At 38.6% G+C, this 22,178-nt stretch overlaps 1 protein-coding gene across 1 annotated transcript; it reads left to right on the top strand.

The window, feature by feature from the left end:
* Nucleotides 1–943: 943 nt before the first annotated feature.
* grm5a (glutamate receptor, metabotropic 5a) lies at nt 944–19,230 on the top strand (the record flags this gene model as incomplete). Its single annotated transcript, XM_080508978.1, has 17 exons — nt 944–1,141; nt 1,231–1,364; nt 2,882–3,143; nt 3,449–3,563; nt 5,270–5,519; nt 11,209–11,444; nt 11,554–11,675; nt 11,752–11,876; nt 11,970–12,138; nt 13,946–14,072; nt 14,851–14,968; nt 15,151–15,337; nt 16,598–16,756; nt 16,863–16,988; nt 17,157–17,339; nt 17,440–17,609; nt 18,318–19,230. 17 exons carry the CDS (start codon nt 944–946, stop codon nt 19,228–19,230), a joined length of 3,594 nt encoding a protein of 1,197 aa, XP_080365104.1.
* Nucleotides 19,231–22,178: the final 2,948 nt, after the last annotated feature.

Below are 22,178 nucleotides of genomic sequence, written 5' to 3'. Positions count from 1 at the left end.
ATTTTATTTTTTAATTTTTTTGCTCAGACTAAAGATTGCGTTATTGAATCCACATGGATGAATTGGGGACATCACTGAGCCTCCAGCCTCGACGTCAATCTGAGCGCAAGTTGACGCCACATTTCAGCACCACGGACAGCAACTTGACATCTCACTGAAAGTTTACCTTAACTATCATTTAAGAGCAGATCTCAACAAATCGTCTTATGTGTTCCAATATGCCTGGAGATAATTCATCACTTGATCTAAATATGTTCAATTTGAGCCCAGCTGTAATTGCATGGATTTCAAAGTGTGGGAGGAGGACCCCCCCCCCCCAACAAAAACCTCCTCCCCCAACTCTTATCAAGCACATTTGTTCTCATGTCAAGGCGTAACTTAGGATGAACGTTGACTATTGTTTTCTTTATTATAATAGAATGATAACGTTAATTGCTGCTAGGATGGGCAATGAATCGCCCCAGAAACAAACAAAAATGAATCCAATGCATTCAAAAGGAGAATCTGTAAACTCCACGCAGAAAAGTAACCGACCCAGACTTGAACAAGGGACATTCTCACTGTGAGATGAAAGTACTAATCACACCCTTTTCATAATTATTTTTTTATTTTTTTTTATTTTCTAAATTGGGTTTATTGGTAAAGGTATAACTAGTTTTAGAATTGTCATTGTGAGTTCTTGAAAATGAATGGTAAAGGATCATGCTTCGAAACAGCATCCCTTTGAATCATCTGTTTAAAAACCACTGCCTTACACGGTGGTATTATGTCAAGAAAAACATTCATAAATAAATAAATAAAAAAGTGTTTTCGCACTCAGTTAACTTCTTTAATATCATTCTATTCAGGAGCCTAACCTTTGCCCTGGGCATTCCAAACACATTCATCTAAACCTCAGCTCCACGAGGGTCTTCTGGTAGGAGGTGTCAGAAGCAAGACAGAAATGGAAAACAGCGCAAGGTTATACGTGAAGGTGGTCACAGTGGTTGTGTTACTGGGAGCTGATCTGAGTTCGCTGGCCTTGATGGATCATGTCGGAGTCAAAGCCCAGAACAATGAGAGACGAGTATTGGCACATATCCCTGGCGATATCATCATAGGAGCCCTGTTCTCTGTTCATCACCAACCACCTGCAGACAAGGTACACGCTTTCACATATGCACAAGTCTGTGCTTACCTTATTCACACATGATGAATGATGCTAAATCCCTTGATTGACACTTTATTCAGGTCCATGAGCGGAAGTGTGGTGCGGTTCGTGAGCAGTATGGGATCCAGAGAGTGGAGGCCATGATGCACACTCTGGATCGAATTAACGCAGACACCACTATCCTTCCAAATATCACCCTGGGCTGTGAGATCAGGTCAGCCAGTCATCATATACCTTGTTATTTACTAGAGTATAATCCTGGAGTAAACCACATGTTCTAATAATCAGGAAATTGGATGTCAAATGAAGGACTGGCTTATCCACTGTGGTCCATATGGTCTGAGCCTGCAAGGACTTTATAACCCAATCATTGTTCTGAACAGTGATGGATGGTATAATACCTGCAGGATTGTAATATAACTGAAAATAAACAAACAACAAACTAAAACTTTAATCCAGGACAGGATCAGGTATAATCAAATGAATGATGTGTGTCCGAAGTCAACAGAGTATTTAAATTGTTCCTGGCTATAACTAATCTCTCAATGTAGAAGTCAGAACACTACCTTTTTTTACATGCTGCTTTATACAACATTAATACTAATTTCTTGACCTTCCATGAAGTAATTTCTGTTATTTGTAATGTGGACATACAGTATATGTGTATACCGTATACAGTATATGCATTTAGACATGCATGCAAATCCTGAAATGATCACTTGGAAGGAGTAGAGCAGGGATAGGCCACTTTTATCATATCAAAGATTCAATACTAGAGGGCTAAATTGTGAACAAGCACCTCTACCACAAGTATTTATGAAAATTATGTAATATGTTGAAAGTAATTAATTCTAAACGTACTACAAAGTAATTTGGAGTAGGTTCAATTGATACCTTGTTCAAATGTTGGCCATTTCTGGAGTAGAGGGTCAAGAAATAATTGGCGAAGATGTTTTTAGACAGGAAGAAAGACAGTATGGGTGCCTTGATGTTTCAGGCAACCCTCCAAGGAGGCTGTGTGATATGAAGAGGCTGAGGTAAAGGTAATGGACACCCAGCAGTCAAAGTTCCAGGAGATAAACTCCGACATGAGTAAAATCAGACAAGTCTAGGTATGAATGTAAATCAGACCTGGATTAAAGTAGCTGTGACGAGTTATGTTGTGGCTGTGGCAGATAGTTACTGCCAAGAGGAATAAGCCAAAATCATGACGGATAATGTTAACCTTTTCATTTTGACAGTCAAATCTTCTACAGCACCCAAATGCCACACGTGTGTTTGTACGAGTTGGCAGCTACAAACACTCCTCCTCTCCATAAGGGCTGTGAAATGATCATTTTAAAGTGCAACTACACTGTTAGAAGCGAAACAAAACCTGCTGCCTTTGTTTCGTGCAAAACGCATTCTGAAGTTCAGCTGAAGCTAATGCGAGGCTGTTATTGCTTATGATGTGGCCCTGCAACAAATCTGGTAATGAAACACATCACTGTGCTACAGCAAAGAAAGAAAAAAGGAATAAAGTAAGAATTTGCTCAGCTGTGATTTTGTAAGCACAGAAATATATTACATCCATAGTAACCTTGATATTAGGTCAACTGCCCTTTGAATGTCACAAATTGAAATATCTTCTTAATCAAGAGATTAATAACAAAAAACATGATTCACAGAACGTGCTCAGATCCCTAGGACTCTTGCCAAAAACAGTGTGCTAACTCTTCTTTTCTATACCAGGGACTCGTGCTGGCACTCTGCAGTGGCACTGGAACAGAGCATTGAGTTTATTCGGGACACGCTCGTGTCCAGTGATGAAGAGGAGAGCCAGGGCAGATGCACCGCAGAAGCAGGAAGCTTGCTCCTTCAGGGAAAGAAGCCCATTGTGGGTCTGATTGGACCAGGATCCAGCTCTGTGGCCATCCAGGTGCAAAATCTCCTCCAGCTCTTCAACATCCCACAGATAGCATACTCCGCCACCAGCATGGATCTGAGTGACAAGGTAAGGCAGCAAAACCAAGCTGGTGGAGACATTGCACTGTACATTTTCTTATGGAAAGCTGTTGAAGACTTTTCATTTCACCACAAAATTATTTGAATGTTGTTTATTGGAGGTTTGATATAATCAGATCACACCAAATCTGAAATACTCTAACCTGGTTAGGCGTGAATCAAATTCCAGTTGAATATTTTTGATGGCAGTGTGTTTGTTTAGAAGATACATAGTAAATCACTTTGACAGGTTTTTACATCGAAACATGTCCAGTCTACTTTTGGATTTGTGAAGATTTATATTCTCTCCAACAGAGCCTGTTCAAATACTTCATGAGGGTGGTTCCTTCAGATATGCAACAGGCCAAAGCCATGGTGAACATTGTCAAGAAATACAACTGGAGCTACGTATCAGCAATACACACAGAAGGTAAGACCGTGTTACTGTTTCCCAGTCATCATGACTATATTTTCTGATTCTCCCTTTGTCTCATGTCTCGCTGCTTTCAGTTTGCTGTTTGACTTTACCTTTGGAGCAAAGTAATTCACAGTAAAGCCTCTGTGGATGTTGCCAACAGTCGATATTACTGCTCCGGCTCAAATATGTAACTCAAATAATTTAGCTGTGATTGTATTTCCTTAGTAATCCTGTTCATTAAAAAAAACAGAAAAACGACCTCCAATCTATATAAGTATAAAACATCTCTGTCCAATGATTTCAAGAAGACAAAGATAGTAGAGCTCATTCTCACTGCAGAAATGATTGCTAACCTCTTGTTTCCTTCCTCCTAAATGCATATTAGTTATTGCAGCTAAACATACAATAGTATTTCAGGAATAAACATCATAAATACATAACTCAGAGTATTATTCCATAGCATTGTCATAAATGCACCACTTGCTTATTTTTAACCCCTTTGTGGCTTATGGGCTTATCGCATGTCACTATGTTAAAAACATCAATCTGTTTAAAACACAATAAGAGTAAAATCTGTGAGTGAATTTGCATTCTAACTATTATTTCCATGATAAAATTTAATCCAGTGAAAAGTTTTAGAGTTTTTTCGTGGTTTTTAAGTCCTGTGAGAGATAATATTTGGTCAATATTTGTGCCATTTGTTCTATTAATGCAAATATACTGGAAATGTGTTATATATATAATGTTGTTTTGTACATATTAGGAATGTACTAGCATAACAAATGATGAATGTATTTCTATTTTATTATGTTGATTAGTCTCTAACACTGTATTTATATATGGAGGTAAGCCTTGTTTGTCTCTTTGCTCTTTTCTAAATTGTTTAAAACATGTCTCCATTAGAATTGTTCTACGTCTTTAAAGACACAATGGTGGCAGCACTGTATTAACTTATACCCGAGTGGTCGTGGGTGTAATTATGAATCAGGGAACTGCTCAGTAAGTTTTCCATTACAATTTAATCAAACAACTAATAACAGCTGAGAAGCTGCTAAAACGGTACCCAGTGGAAGCCTTAAATGCCCCTCAGATATTTTGAAAGACAGAAAAGGAAAATTAAAGTACAGGAGGGGGGGAATTATGCAAATTAATTTTGTAACATCATCACAAAAATCAACAGAGGAACTAATTGAGATGAAAACACAATTCAAGGAATTAATGGGAGCGTGCCTCATATGGGGTGAATGTGTGGTAATGAAAAAGATACATCAAACAGTGTCATGCACAGACTGAGAATGTACTTGCAGAAAGTAGGTGACCTTATTTCTAGCAAAAAGAGGGAAGCCTAACCCCTGATAGTTCCCATAATTGGGGCAAAATTACCAAAGTCTCAACTGCTGTGCTAGCATTGCTTTCTTGAATTGGTTGGTTCACACTGAATACGAGTGTTTGCAAATATCTTTGTGTATGTATCAGAACAGTAGAACACTTGTGCTGTGAAGTGAAGGTGTGAGGAGTACCACAGTCTAAACAATACCAAAAAAGTAATACACCGACTTGAGCAGACTCCATTATAAGCAGAAGGCTTCGACAAACAACTCAGTCACATTGTTATTTGATTGGTTTGTTCTATTTAGTCAGTTAACGTATTGTAGGTTTAATGTATACATCATTGTGCTTAAAGCAACAACATTTCTTCCTTGTTATTCCTTCTGTAGGTAATTATGGTGAGAGCGGTATGGAGGCATTTAAAGACATGGCAGCAAAAGAAGGGATCTGCATCGCCCACTCAGATAAGATATACAGCAATGCAGGGGAGCACAATTTTGACAAGTTGCTGCAGAAACTCCGAACTCATCTGCCCAAAGCCAGGGTGGTGGCCTGTTTCTGCGAGGGCATGACAGTCCGAGGCATACTGATGGCCATGAGACGACAACGCCTGGTGGGGGAGTTTTTGCTGGTTGGCAGGTGAGGTGTGAAATCTGGCATGCAGATATTTCTGAATGCGTATGAAATGGTGTGCTTGAGGGTTTTTGTGCACATTTTCAAATTCAAGACTCCTCTTCAGCCTCATATATCATCAGAACAGATTCTGTTTTTCAGTTGATAATCATCACCATCATCATCATCATCATCATCATCATCATCATCATCATCATCATCATCATCATCATCATGATTGTCGTCTTCACTACATCCATCAACTTCAGGGTGACCAAGTACACTCAAGGTAAGTTCCTAAATAATATGTTTACATGCATATTTTTAAACACATATGACATTGGCACTGTGCTGTAATCTATCAGATTGCAGGTTTTTGTCTATTATGATGATTGTTTTTTACAATCAAACATAATCCCAAACCAGCTCCAACACATAAAACGTTACAACTGCATTTTATGCATGTATTCACACATGCATAGACCAACTCATTTCAGTCACACTCACATCTTCAAACTATTGTTGTAATGTTGTTTGTCAGCATGAATTCAGTCAATTAATCATTAGCATTAACCTTATAAATTCCATTTTAAAACACCTCTTTTTGACATTTTTTGAAACAGTACCAGGAAGTCCAGGCAGTCAAATATGATTGATATAACATGATCAAATTTAAAGTCTTTAACTTCTGAAGCTTCAGTAATGATAACTGCTTTAATTTAAACTCTTTCACATCCATAGAACCAGCTGTCAGAATGTAAAGAATAGTTCCATAAATGTTTGTGGTCAAAAGTCAACAGTAAAAGTAAAAAGTAATTAGAAACATAAATAACTAGGTCAAAAGGAACAAATACTTAATCACAACTATTGCATCTGCTGCAATATTTTACCTTTCTCTTTGATAACTGAATTTTCAGACGGATATGTGCTCCCACTGAGAAAACCTCTCAGCAATTGCCCGTGTCACTATACAAACATTTTCAGACTGTTACAAAATGATGGGTGCTACACAATAATAATGGCTCTCTCAAGGTATTTTTTCCAAATGTGTTATTGCCATTGGATTCAAAGTGAGATATTTTCTAAAATGAAATATTAAAATGTTTACTTTCACCATCTTACATTTTGTCATGGTGAAAATGTGAATGAAATAAGTGTTCATTAGAATATTAAATTCGTACATTTTGTTTTGACATTGAACGCAGTGGGCCAACAGTCCAAAGGAGATAGTATGCAATTAAAATCATATGGGGGGAAATGAGCCTGAAAGAGGGGGCTGATTAAGATCTCTCTCTCGCTCTCTCTCTCTCTGTCTCTGTCTCTCTCTCTCTCTCTCTCTCTCTCTCTCTCTGGGATAACATGTTTTATTTTAAGGTTTAGCTCACTGGCTCACTCTCATCCCCGGTGGTCTATAAATGCCTTCCCTCATTAGGAGGCACATATGTAGGCTCTCGCTCAACTCTGACAGCAGGAAACATAAAATAACCTTGAACTAGATATGATAAAACGCCATCCTTTGTAATCTATACAATCATCCAGCACATCCAGTAGTTGCTCAATGTGAAAGGATATTAATCATTTGTTAAAGATATGTATCCTTGCTTATCTGTTTCAGTTATTATTGTTGATAAAAGATGTTGCTGTTTTGGCCCATGAATCTGCATCCATTTTTATCCTAGCAGTTGCTCATCAGCAATTATCTTCATGCATTTCCAATTATGAGTTCTATTATTGTCTCACATTCACTTGTCTGAGACACAGAAGGATACCAGACACTTTATAGCTCATAGACATGCATGTTTGATTAAATGGTGATTTTGAATTAACAGTAGGTGTGACCGACTGTATTCAATTGAGTTCCTGTAATGCACAGCTAACCTGACCAGGGTTTATGACCAAGCTTTTGCATTCTCAGCTGGGGGAGGATTGATTGGTCCAAAGATCATGGGTAGTTTGAGTGAGTCTTGAATATGAACGAAAAGAAAGATGAAAAACTTAATCCAAAAGTTAGTTGAGAAGAGATTGAAGTTGTTTAATTGATGATTAGACCAAGATAAAATGATTCACAAACTTGTAGGTCACTTCTATCTCATTAGAACTGCTGATTAACCAGCAGTTTTAACAGTAAGCATTGACACTCCTTTGACTTAAGAAGCACCCAGGCGGACAGTTTCAGTATATTCACAATACTCACTGCTACCACCTGATAGCGAAAAGGTTCAAATCCAGGCCAGGTCTTTCTGTGTGGTGTTTGCATGTTCTCTCCAGGCATGTATGGCAACTTCAGGTTCCTACCACAATCCAAAATTATGTATATGAGTTTTATATGAGTGTGTGTGGTTGACTGTCTCTCTGTGTTTGCCTTGTGATGGACTGGAAATAGATTCATGTTGAACACTGTCTTTTCCCATAGTTAGCTGCCCTTAGTGCAACAGCGGCCCAAAACAGGATAAAGTAGTGTAGTGGATGGATGGATGGATGGATGGATGGATGGATGGATGGATGGATGGATGGATGGATGGATGGATGGATGAATCACAGCGAGGCCCAGGTGGAAGTTTTGTTGAGGGAGATATCAGACTTCCACATCCACATGGACTTTGTGAGAGACACTTGAAATCAGCATGGGAAATAGCAAATACAAATCTGTGAATTTTTGTGTGCACTAAGAGTGCCAAGATCTGACACTTGACCTGTTAACACTGGGTCAACAGTTTGGATAAGATGTTCTATTGACAACATATGGTACCAAATGAACAGTGGTAATCCTGAATACATTTTAACAGCTTTGCTTTAAAAACTAGCTAATCTTACATGTGAGAAATGACTTACAGAAAAATCTTCCATTCGTATCAAATAGTGTGGGGAATCTGGGCTATAAATTGATACAGTTGTGGTAGGAGGGACTTCTGGAATTAAATCTCGCCACGATCACAGATCAAGTTGCAGCAACCGGCTGTGGTGACTCCTAAAAAAACGAGTAGCCAAATCGACTATCATCACGACTACAGTATAGTTAGTACATAATGTGTGATATGGGTGAGCCATCTCATTATGTTGGATTTTGACCAAGACATTCACAACTAAACATTTGGAGTTGGCAAGGCAACTAAATCCCTCACAAGCACAAGGCTTCCCCTCACAAAATACTGGCACTGGTAGACAGCATACCACCTGAGTAAGCAGGAGACACAACAGAAAATTCAAGTAAATTGAATCATGACAATTGGACTTGTTCATACGACATATGCATTCCCTTAGAGAAATATCTGGCCATAAAAGTTGCACAACCTTGTGCTGTACAACGTAATAAGAGCACCGTGTGTGTGTGTGTGTGTGTGTGTGTGTGTGTGTGTGTGTGTGTGTGTGTGTGTGTGTGTGTGTGTGTGTGTGTGTCTGTGTGTGTGTGTGTGTGTGTGTGTGTGTGTGTGTGTGTGTGTGTGTGTGTGTGTGTGTGTGTGTGTGTGTGTGTGTGTGTGTAGGGGTGTGTGGGGGTGTGGGGGTGTGTGTGCATTTGAGTAAGCACACACTCACACACCTATGTGTGTCTTCAGGCTTGTAGGTGGTGTAGCAACATGGTGCACACAGCATATTGCTCTCCTAGGTCGATGTGTGGGTTTCAAAGCTCTCGTTCAAGAGTGATTCAAACCATCCAGAGTCAAAGCCCTCCATGCTTTTCATATCACATCCCTGCCTTTTTTTATGCCAGTGTACAAATTCTGTGCTTGCTTCTCTAAGGATGTGTTATAAAATGATCTCCTATCTCACCAAGAGAACCAGGCATCAGAAAAAGGAAAAAAAGGAAAAGAAAAAAAATCCCACCCACACCAGTGTTGTGTAACTGCAGCATCTTGGTTTGCAAAGTTAGTCTAGAGAAATGACTTATTTTGCTTTTTCTGTCTGTTAGAAGGAGAACAGTGTTTCTGTGTGCCAGCGAAGACTGTTTTTACATGTATGGACATTGTGGAGGTGTAATCAACCTTCTGTCTTTGTTGATTTCAGACACGTATCCAGAGGGAGAGGCAATAATAGATTGAGTATAAAGACTTTCAAATGGTTCAGTGATGAAATAGTTTTTCAGTCCAAGCCCACGCTATTTATGAATAAACAACATGACAGATGTGTTTGTATAGGTTTTCTCTGGTGGAGCTTGTCAGTTATTTAGGTATCCTTCAGTAAATTTAGCAGGTAATAGCTTGCTAAACAGATTGCAAAGATTATTATTCATCTGCAGTATCTAAGTTTTTGAGTCCCCATCATATCTCAGTCCTGAAAATTGCGTCATGACATGCACTTGGAAATTTTTTTTAAAGCTGTGTGAATCAGTTTGTTCTTTATTGCGTGTGTCTCTCAGAGGAGTTAACAGATAATGAGCCTACTGAGATCCTATTAAATGAGAGGCACAGAGTTATGTGACCATGAAAGTAAGATGTTAAATACAAAACATAAATGTAAAACCTGTCGAAAAGGAATTTAGTTGAACATGATCCCAATCAACATCATCCTCAAAGCACATCTCCACTAATTCAAGAAACCTTCTGATAAAACCTAGTTGGGACAAACCTGTCAGAGAAATTAGTTTGAATATTCTGCCACTTCAATATGTGAAAAAAAAAGTTTACTTCTGTTGATCCGTGAGTCTTTTGTTGGTGATACTGAATTGTCTCCTTCCTATTCAGTCATTCATTTTGTGAGGTGCAATTTGTCTTCTTCAGTCTCTAGAACAGTGGTCCAAAAGATTTTTAGTCGCAGCAACTATATATTTTGACATCAAGCCACAAAGATCCCACTATTATCTTGTGATCCATTCATCAATCACACTAACAATTGTTTGATTACAACCTATAAAAACAGGACACTGATGCTAGATTTAGTTACCCCCGGCAAATGGCTGGTTTTCACAGGGAGATTGTCCCCAGTTCTCCGAGTACTCTGGTTACTTCCCAGTTATATTTGAGGTTATATTAGTGACTTTAAAATTGCCTGTAGGAATGTGACTGTGTAATTTCCGCAATGATTCTCTGGCCACCTGGGTGGATTGGTGAATCTTTCCATTTTATTTCACTTTGGATTTTACTGTAGCACCAGCTTCTGGGACTGCCAACTCAGACATTTGCCACTCTCTTAAACCTTTTAAAAATACAATTATTTTCAGGTTCAACCTCCTGCATTAACAGTTTATAATCTGCAAATGTAAAGTTCTTACTTATCAAATCTGAATATGTTATAAAAAAAAAAAAAAGCCTATTTCATAATATGTGTAAATGTTCCCTGTTTCTTGAGCAGTGACTGCCAGGTTTACCAGCTGTTGTTTACAGATATTAAATACAGTCAGACATTTTCCACAACTCTTGCTGAGGTGGCAGTGCTGTCTCAACAGTCACATCCTGGCGTGGGTTGCAATATTGAGGAGCAGTGACCAGGCTGGAACTGGTATACAATTTATTATAGCTATAGGATGGTATGAGTATTATAGCTGTCTGTCTGTCTATCTATCTATCTATCTATCTATCTATCTATCTATCTATCTATCTATCTATCTATCTATCTATCTATCTATCTATCTATCTATCTATCTATCTATCTATCTATCTATCTATCTATCTATCTATCTATCTATCTATGTATCTATCTATCTATCTATCTATCTATCTATCTATCTATCTATCTATCTATCTATCTATCTAAATGTTATTATCTCTATTTTACTATTCAGTGATGGCTGGGCTGACAGATACGATGTGACTGATGGCTACGAGAGAGAGGCAGCAGGTGGAATTACTATTAAGCTCAAGTCTGCATATGTGACCTGGTTCGATAATTATTACTTGAACCTGAGGCCGGATGCCAACCAGAGGAACCCCTGGTTCCCCGAGTTCTGGCAGCACCGCTTCCAGTGCAGGCTGAGGGGACATCCGCAGGAGAACACCGTGTACAATCGCACCTGCACATGTTAGTACAGCACTGAGCTCCATGATCCAAACATGTACGAGTTATAGTCTGTCATAAAATCCCTGAACATTTCCGTCACTTGTTTTGAACAAGTTTCTGTTCCCCACAGGGCGAGAGTCACTGCGTCAGCACTATGCACAAGACACCAAGATGGGCTTTGTCATAAATGCTATTTATTCAATGGCTTACGGTCTTCATGCCATGCAGCAATCACTCTGTCCAGGATATAAGGTATGAAGATCAAGAGGGCTGATGTTTACATGGTTTCTCTCTGTTAGTTACACTGTTGACAGCTGTGGTTCTGCAGGGTTTGTGTGAATCCATGCGGCCGATTGATGGTCGCAAACTGCTGGATTTCCTGATGAAAACCAACTTTGTCGGTGTGTCCGGGGAAGACATCCACTTTGATCAGAATGGTGACTCACCTGGGAGGTAAAGGTTATTGTTGGACAATAGAAAAGAAAGGAAGGGGGTAAGTGAAGCAGTGGAGCATTTAATGCCTTACATATACTGTATGTGTTTCAGGTATGAAATCATGAACTTCAAGCAGATGGGTGAGGATGAATTCTCTTACATCCACGTGGGAAGCTGGGATCAGGGTGGTCTGAAGATGAACGATGAAGAGATATGGAGTAACAACAGCGAAATCATCCAGTCGGTCTGCTCTGAACCCTGCCAGAAAGCTCAGATCAAGGTATAAAACCACTCCACAAACTGTGTGTTTTGATAACTTAATTGGTCAATTCACAAAAGCTATGCTTCCCCTGTTTGTATTTGCTCCTCCACAACAGTCACTATACTAGGACTGGCAAACATCAGTTAAACCTTGAATACAGCATTCACCTGAGTTTTTGTGAGAAACTCTGCATTCTGAATTATTCTTCCTTCAATAAAATTCATTAGTATCAAGAGTCAACATTTTAACAGTTGCCTTGCTTACAGAATAAAAACCTACATGCATTAATATAAGTATAGTGCTTATGAAAAGAAAATGCAACATGTTTGCAATTTTTTTTTATTTGATTCAAAATACCTAGTTGACTTCATACAGTCAGTCAGAGACAAGCAAAGAGTTCACATGTGGCCCACTGTTACGGACATCTATAAACTATTGAATTCCATGCAATTTATTGTGTTGCATTTCAATAATCTTCTCAGACATTGTTTTCATTTATGAAAATGGTCTCAAATACAGCCTTTTATGTTCTTGAAGGCAAACATTGAGCTCAAACTGCACAAGAGAATTGAATTCATCCCACGGATTTTCCATCTTCAGATCCAAATTCTTAAGTGCCCCACACAGACTCAGCACAGCCCGTTGTTTCAAGCTTTCATCATCTCCCATCTGGGTATGTCAAGCTCCCTCGAGTCCATCCAGGCTGCAGTGTCTCTTCTCTGCATAATCCTAAAGGCTCTCACATTAACAGTCCAGGACGACACACTTCATTGTAAAAGTGTGTATACATTTTGAGATGGAAATATTTTGTATTAAGTTGTGAAAGTATAAACGTTCATATATTCAGGTTTTGTGCACCAATCCACAGTTTGGAGTCTATGAACCATCTATTACTTTGAAATATATTTATATAGATAACATGTATCCTCTCCGCTTTCTCCACTTCTCTCTGAACTGTGCTGACATGATAAATGTTTTCTTTTCGCTTAGTGTCAGATCAGACACTTTCTAGACTCTTTCTATTTCTTTATCGATCACAGTTGAAGAAGAAACACCTCACAATTCCATTCAGTGTTCTTTTTCCTCTTTGTTCTTTACCCATCTATGAAAAAAATTACAGGCAACTGTGACAGAGTGATTAAAATCACTTGCGGGGAATTATTTTGATATTTTTGTAACCGCAGTGTCAAATTAACCATTACATTACAAGCTAATATTTTCCAATAAAAATTGTAATGAAGTAATAATATAATCAGCAAAAGAAAATATCTAAAATTGTGAAAGTACTTTTTTAATTCCACATGCTCTTGTTAATAATGCAAATCAAGTATATCTGTTACTTTCCACCACTGACTGCCAATCATGGTCATTCTCAAGCGTATTGGAATGTTTACAAAAAAAAACTGACCTCCATGGTTTTGGGCCACAAGACTGTAGCAACCAGTGGAAGCCCGAAAATCCACACAGAAAAGCCAATTGTTGAGATGTGGATATAGAACTTTTTTAAATAGCCGACCACTGGCTTTCACTTTTGAAGCACAATAAACTTCCACACAAGGTCCAATCGTGAGACTCAATGACCTCCTTTACATTTTTACTCCTCACGATCCCCTGATGGACAAATCCTCATTGCCTTTCTCTACAGTGCAGTCAGAGTGCAAGATTAGCTACAGAAAAGCACCGTTAGAGATTTCACCTCACTTTCACACTGCCTTGTGTGTGTGTGTGTGTGTGTGTGTGTGTGTGTGTGTGTGTGTGTGTGTGTGTGTGTGTGTGTGTGTGTGTGTGTGTGTGTGTGTGTGTGTGTGTGTGTGTGTGTGTCCAGGTGATCCGTAAAGGAGAGGTGAGCTGCTGTTGGACTTGTACTCCCTGCAAGGAGAATGAGTTTGTGTCTGACGAGTACACTTGTCGGGCCTGTGTCCTGGGCTCGTGGCCAACCGATGATCTCACTGGTACACACTTTATTTATGTCTGTGGCTTATGAATGTATGATTTCCAAACAGGCCAGAAAAGCCATCAAAATCTGGGTCATGCACTGATGGTGCACCCACAAATCCCCTTACAACTCACGTACTACGCACACACTCACCCTGCAGACACGCTGCAATAAGATGCCTCCCTGCACAGAAATAAACACAAATACAAATCACGAAACACCAGTGGACTTTAGATCCCTGCCAGAATAAAGGATTTGGCAGAATCCAGGTTTCCTAATTCTAAAGTCTTGAAAAAATGTCTCAGATCCTTTTGTTTTTTTTTTGTTTTTTTTGTAGGCACTTATTGTACCACACATTTAAGCTCCTTTGTAGTTTGCGAAAACATTAAATCACTTTTCTGTATTCTCTCATGAGAAAATACAAATAAAACCAAACTTTTACGTATAGATTTATTTCATTCTTTTGATCCATCTTCTCTCATTAATATATGTATTTAGAGTTTTATGTTTTGTGACAAAGTTGGTCACATACTTTTCATGACTCCATGAATTGCGAATAGAACAGCAGACTTGTATGTAAATAAACTTGTGACACTACATGGATTTCAGTATTTGGTTACATAATAGCATTCTTGTCACTGAAGCTCTCCTCATTCATTTGATGTGTATTATCACTATTTTTTTAGATGATTGGTGCATTATTATATGCAATTTATGGTAGATATTTCTCTCTGCCCCACAGCTGTTTAAAGTCCTATTTTCAAAGGATTAATGTCCTTTCTCATTCTCTTTAGGTTGTGAGCCAATCCCAGTGCAATACGTACGCTGGGGGGATCCGGAGCCGATCGCTGCAGTAGTTTTTGCCTGTCTAGGCCTCTTATCGACACTTTTTGTTACTTCTGTTTTTATCAAGTAGGTGACATTGCATATATAGTAAATTAATATGTCTGTTGTCCAAACTGAATTTATTTATTTGTTTGTTTAATGTACTTTTTTTTTTCGTTTGGAAGGCTTACAAAAACTATACCAAAATAGTTTGTACAATGTGGTCATTTTAACATATTTACTGCAACAGATGGTTGGTTTCTCTGCAGATTCTGGGACACTCCTGTTGTCAAGTCCTCCAGCCGTGAGCTCTGTTACATCATCCTTGCTGGAATATGCCTGGGCTACTTGTGCACTTTCAGCCTCATCGCCAAGCCACATATTATCTACTGCTACCTTCAGCGCCTGGGAATCGGCCTGTCACCTGCTATGAGCTACTCCGCTCTTGTCACCAAGGTACTTTCTTTTCGGCTTAGTTGCTAAGAGATGAAGGAATAATCATGCAAAGCTCATGTATATTAATGTCATACATTAATTCGTGTAAAGAGTTTTGCATTAATGCTAAATTGTATTAACCTGACCTGTCTATTTGAAATGGAATAATTCAATTTATCACTGAACTCATTGGTTTGGACCTGATATACAGTAATTTGTATATTGTCTTTGAATGTTTATATTGTCATTCAATGCTTATTATTCTTATTACCGGTATTCTTATTCTTATTCTTATTCTTATTCTTATTCTTATTCTTATTCTTATTCTTATTCTTATTCTTATTCTTATTAATAGTAGTAGTAGTAGTAGCATTAATAATAATAATAATAATAATAATAATAATAATAATAATAATAATAATAATAATAATAATAATAATAATAACAATAATAATAATAATAATAATAATAATGCTTATTGAATGCTTGAATGCTTATACTGTCATTGAATGCTAGAATTAAAATGAATTGAGATGACATTAAACCAAATCAAGAATTAATAACTTAGAATTAAAAAAAAACTGCACCATAAACCCAGAGTGTAGCAGAACCCCTCAAACATTGTGCTGGAACGAAGGGACAAAATGAGAAACATATATTAGGTCTTTTTTATATTCTCCGTCATCTCCAAAGTTTTTAGCCATTGTTCCATTCTTATACATCACATTATACCACCATATGGGACGTGACTGAATGCAGAGAAATTCATTCTGCAGAGTGACAACAGGGTTCATACAGCCAACATGATTTGAACAGAAAACCTGTACACTACAAAAAAAGTCATAGCAAATATTGATTCAAGCTTGATATTTTCCAGTAACAAATGCTTACCGCAATATGCAATAATTCAATAGACTCTCTCTGTGATTCTTTCTAAAGCTTTCTCATTTACTTTTCCTAATTCAAACCCATTTCACACTTATGAGTGGAGAGAGCTGTTCAGCTCCAATTATTCAGCCAACTTGGCTGCTATTCCTGTCCCACATGCATGTATATAAGAGCGCCCGGTAATGATGAAGGGTGGCGTACAAGGGGTACTTCCACAGACTGTGTAACTGTCAATTGTAAAGGATGCCTTCGAGAAGTTGAGGATCTGCGCGTGGGCTGAGGTTCATGTTTAAGATCTAGGAAGGGGATTATTGTTCTGAATCACTGCAGAGGTATTATCCACAGTCAGTGTAATTGAAGCCTGCATAACCATTTGATCTATTTTTGATCCAGACCAACCGTATAGCTCGGATCCTGGCAGGCAGCAAGAAAAAGATCTGCACTAAGAAACCACGCTTCATGTCCGCCTGCGCACAATTGGTCATTGCCTTCGTACTTATACTCCTGCAGCTGGGGATTATTGTGGCTCTGCTTATCATAGAGCCACCACAGGTGTGTGTGTGCATGTGTGTGTGTGTGTGTGTGTGATACTTTTAACAATGTGAGGAATTTTAATGTACATGTATTTATTCAATGTCTCCCTTTGTTACGCTTTTAGGTAATCCATGATTACCCCAGTATTCGTGAGGTACATTTGATCTGCAATCTGACCACTCTGGGGGTGGTAGCGCCGCTGGGCTACAATGGCCTGCTTATCCTCAGCTGCACCTTTTATGCCTTCAAGGTACTCCAGCATATTAATGATTGATCATAAAGGGCTGATAATAAAAGGATGGGTCATTGCATTAGTGAAAGCGAATACATACACTTTTCAATACATAGGAGATTTTCTTTTCATTTGCCCACGTTGCTTTTTAAAAAACAAAACTGCACTCTGCTTTCTTGTCTACAGACTCGTAATGTTCCTGCAAATTTTAATGAGGCCAAGTATATAGCCTTCACTATGTACACTACCTGCATCATCTGGCTGGCATTTGTTCCTATTTACTTTGGCTCCAACTACAAGATCATAACCATGTGCTTCAGCGTCAGCCTCAGTGCTACGGTGGCTCTCTGCTGCATGTTCGTCCCCAAGGTGAGACTGTAACGGTTTACTGTAAAGTATTTTTGGTGTCAACTTGGTGTCTCCATATCCTTTTCCCAATGGTTTTAATGTTGCTCTTTCTCATGGGCAGGTGTACATCATGCTTGCCAAACCTGAGAAGAATGTCCGCAGTGCTTTCACCACTTCCACAGTTGTGCGCATGCACGTAGGTGACGCCAAGAAAGCTACCAAGACTGGAAAATCCTCCAGCAGCATGGCCAACTTGTTTCGAAGACGCAGCTCTGGTCAGGAAAATATAAGGTATGTGGTCGACCTACATACAGAAGCAAAATGTATTATGAAACCGTTAAAACCATTGAAGCAACACATTTATCTCCATATGTACCTTACTCCCATTCCATTGCAATTATTTTGCAATACAAATGTGTCCTCTTGAGTTCAATTTGCTTGCTGTTTTATTTATTTTATTATTAAAGCTTAATTGTAATATCAAAATACCTGTGGTTTCAATGCAGCACTTTCACTCAGCCGGACATTTCCAATCCTCTCCAATTCTGTAGGCTCAGTTTTTCCTCAAACACCACTATCCCTGTTTCTTCCTGAACTGTCTATATTAAGCTGAATCCTTTGCAACAGGCAAGCTGAAGCCATGAAAAACTCCTCCCTGTGCTGAGAAAAGGCTACCTCATTTGGGTTAAGTACTCCCAGAGGAGATGCTCTGCCTTTAAGGATTTCGCTTTCGAGGGAAGATAAAAGAACATGAAAAAGAACTTAATGTTTCACTGAAAGATAGAATATGAAATGTACGTCAGTGCAGATGGCTGCAATCCTTTTTTTTCTTCTTCTCATGTTCATGTCAAGAAAGGTGATAAACTATATATCATTACAAATGACGAGTAACAGATGATGCACATTTTTTTCTCAATGATTGGAAAAAAAAAACCCACCTCTCTATGTATTGATGAGTGTGTTTAATGTCATATTTCACCATTTTGTATGTTTTTGCAGTTCCAATGGGAAATCAGTGACATGGGAACAGAATGAGCGCAGTCGCAGACCAAACATTTGGAAGAGGATGTCATTTCATGTCAAAAAAAAGAGCCCGGCGGAGATTAACCAGACCGCCATCATCAAGCCTTTCTCCAAAGAAGGAGACATACCTTCTGACAACGGCGTCACTGAGCAGTATGAGGAGCCACAGGTCTCCCAGTCTTTCGCCTGCTCGCCCTCTCAGTCGCCCTTACCCAACATCAGCCAGCATGTGGCAAAGGCAAGCGGGGTTCAGGGAGAAGAGGATGTCACGGATGCACAGGCTTTGCCCTCCTATGTTCCGAGTCACCAGGTCAAAAGAAGAGTAGGAGACAACAGCCAGGATGTGGGGATGGTTGACGACGGCGACATTAGCATCATAGGTGTGGGAGACATCGGTATAGGGATGATCGGAGGCCAACCTCAGGGTACCACTATCATGGACCAGATCAGCTGTGTCGTTAATCGTTTCACTGCCAACATAAGTGAGCTGAACACCATGATGCTGCCGGGAGGAGTCACTGTCAACGCCTCCTCCACCACCGCTCTGCCCACCGCTGCCGACGGAAACCCGTGTCCCGCTCAGTACCTCACACCCAGGAGGAGGCAGGATCCCTCCACTGTCACCACATATGCTGAAGTAACAGCCGATTCCAACTTCTGCGAGAATCGACAGGTGGGTAAGATTTACGAGCACCTGGCCGGGACTTGCATGAGCGGCCGGAGAGCCAAGGATATGGAGGAGCTGATGGCACTGACGCCTCCTTCACCGTTCAGAGACTCATCCCTGAGCTCCGATGGCAGCTCAACTCAATCCCTGTCGCCGGCCTCCGAGGCTGAATATGACCAACTGCTGCTGAGACACTACAGCCAGAGCTCCTCCTCCCTATAAACCTGCTCCCGAAACAGCGTCCTCTCTTTTTTTTTTTTTTTTTTGTCCTCTGTTTGGAGTATTTTAATCTCCTTAAAACAAAGATTTAAACGGGACCAAACTCGCTGATGCCTTTTTACATGTGGATAATATGAATGTTTAAGCCGTTTGTTTGTTTTTTTTTCTTTTTTGCAAACGTATATCTTTATATTACAATGAAACTGAATAAACCAACTCAAGAGAGAGCTCAGAAACAAATGCCATTAAGTAGATTTGTCATACGTGGCAAAACTCCAAATATTATTAAAAAAAGAATTTCATTAATGGCGTGAAAACAACTAACAAAACATGCATATGGGCATTTTGAATACTTTTTAATGGTTTCCTAACACATTCCAGACCATATAATAAACTCCAAAGACAACAGTGATAAGCTGAGGAGACTTACATTTAAATTTGATTGAAGTGGATAAACATAACACGCACATTTATTCACCATTTCTTTGGATCATTCCAAGATTTTATGTAAATCTCAACATAGCATGTTATCTTTAGGTATTTTAATGAACTACATGGTATCATTAAAAATAACAACTTGTTGTACTTGGGTTGTATATTTTATATTATCTATTATATCGTAAACCTAGGAAGCATAATTGGTTCTTAATACTGGCTGGTGAACCTTTGTATATGATGTGATGTTTTTGTTTTTGACAGATTTATTACATGGATTACTTGTACACCCACCTGGAACTAGATTGTATCAGCCTGAAGACTTTTTTTTTTTTTTTTTCGAATAATCAAAATATCTGACATGACACATGTTTTTTTCACTTTCTGACAAGTTGTCAGTCCAAAAGATGGGAGACAAATTTGGATTTTTGATGATCAAGGAAAATAAGGAAAACTAAAGGATTTTTGTTTTGTTTTTTCCACCGATCACTTCTTCACTTTGTTGGATTAAAAACAAACTCAGAATGAATTCTCTCCTTCCCTGTGAGGATCAATGACCCGTTATGTATTAAGGGTATATGAGACACTTCAGTGGACAAAGTCAACAGGTCTTAAAAAGAGCTCGTGGATTCCCTCACTTTAGATGTGACTGACTTGAATGTACAAAGAAGTTGGTTTCGGACCAAATGATCTTCCACCTCAGGACGTGTCTGAACCAAAATACCTTCGAACTTCAACTCCTACTTGTTGAATGATTGTTGCATGAATTCAAGATTTGTTTGCCATTTCTACGCTGTGTGTTTTTTTTTTTAATGACTTACTTTTCAATGACTCTAAAGTAAAATTACAATAATTAATAGCTACAGTAGCAAGGCAATGATACTATTAGTGATATTGATGTGTTCATAAGATTCGTTTTGGGAGGCGCGTGCCAGATTTGCTGACTTATCTTTTTCAAAGCAGCTTGTTTCTATATAGTTTTTATGTGCCAATGTCTCGATGCAGTATATTACATTGTGTTTCTATAAACTGGGTCACAGTGAGAATCCGGCTGTCAGCCTGTTTCGATTTAAATTTCCTATGCTTGAGCATTTTGATTCAGTTTATTTATTTGTTGTTGTTTGTTTTTTTTGCTCAGTTTCTTTTTTTACAGGTGTGAATTTTTTGCATCTCTGTTGATATAGGTCAACAATATGAATAAGCTTGCTCCTTTTCAGCTTTTCAGTTTTTCAGCAGCAACAAATAATTTCCATGTTTTTATGTTTATGTTGGTTGATTTTTTTTTAGGCTGGTTTCCTTTGTATTAATGTTTGTTTATGTTTACACAGAGATGAATGTGCTTTTATAAATGTGTAATGTTTTATACCAATTTTGATGTAAAAAAATAGAGAACTTTCGTATTTGCATGCAGATTTGTGCCACATCGAATCTTCCAAGAGCATATCATGCTTAAAGCTGGTAATGTGCTTGTCTTCAGAATGGTTTTTCTGATCCCCGCATTTTATTTTCAGATAGCTTGAAATTAAAACTTTTACCACTTGTGCTGCATTAAAGGTTTACATTTAAAATGTTTTTCATTTTTAATGTTATTTGTGGATACATTTTCATGGGCATGATATATCCATCCATCCATTCATCCATCCATCCATCCATCCATCCATCCATCCTTCCAACCATCCATCCATCCATCCATCCATCCATCCATCCATCTATCCCTCTATCTGTCATTTTGTAACTGCCATAGGAGTGTCATAATGCAAATGACATAATATGCAGAGTTATTATCATGTTTTGATCTATGTTACTTATGGACTCTTTCTAAATAATAATTTAATAGTGTCAAATCACTGTCCAATAATTAAAGTGAGAAACAGGGTTTCTGGGGCACTCTTTATTAAACAAGTGATACAATTTCCCTTGCCATAAAATGTGGACAAGAACTGCTCTGTGAAATTAATATTCACATCACACTTAGCAGAAGTTTTTTCATAGTCAGACAATAATAGAGTTTGATGAGCTCAGAGAGAAACCAAGGCCTCAATGGACCAACAGATTGTTGGTCATCAGTACACCAACGTGCAGCCTGAAAGGGTGTTTGAATCCACACTACACATCACAGTTTGTCAGCAACAATACAGAGTTGCATAGATGTAAACAATGTATTTCAAGGTGATGCAAAACAACCATTTCAGTAGAATTGCTTTGGCAGCATTATGGCCTGTGACTACCTGCATTAAACATCAAAGCTTTTGCTCCGTAAAACAAATATAGTCAACAATGTGTAAATATGTAAATTGTGTATTCAGTGCAAATAAAGGTGTGGGCTGTTCTAAGCCACAAGCCCATAGGCTTTATAGCATTGGTCTGTTTTTCTGAATGCATCAAAATTTCATGAACCACCTGGGAGTTGAAGAAGATAATACAAAGCATATGATGCACTATAGCAAGCAGGTGTACTGGCCGAATCTTTATTTTTTGCAAAGGTGGAAATTATGCGTGAACCAATGGGGTTCGGC

Source organism: Blennius ocellaris, assembly GCF_963422515.1.
Source record: "Blennius ocellaris genome assembly, chromosome: 14".
Lineage (NCBI taxonomy): Eukaryota > Metazoa > Chordata > Actinopteri > Blenniiformes > Blenniidae > Blennius > Blennius ocellaris.
The sequence above is the reverse complement of the archived record's forward strand: the minus strand, read 5'-3'. Positions and strand labels throughout refer to the sequence as shown.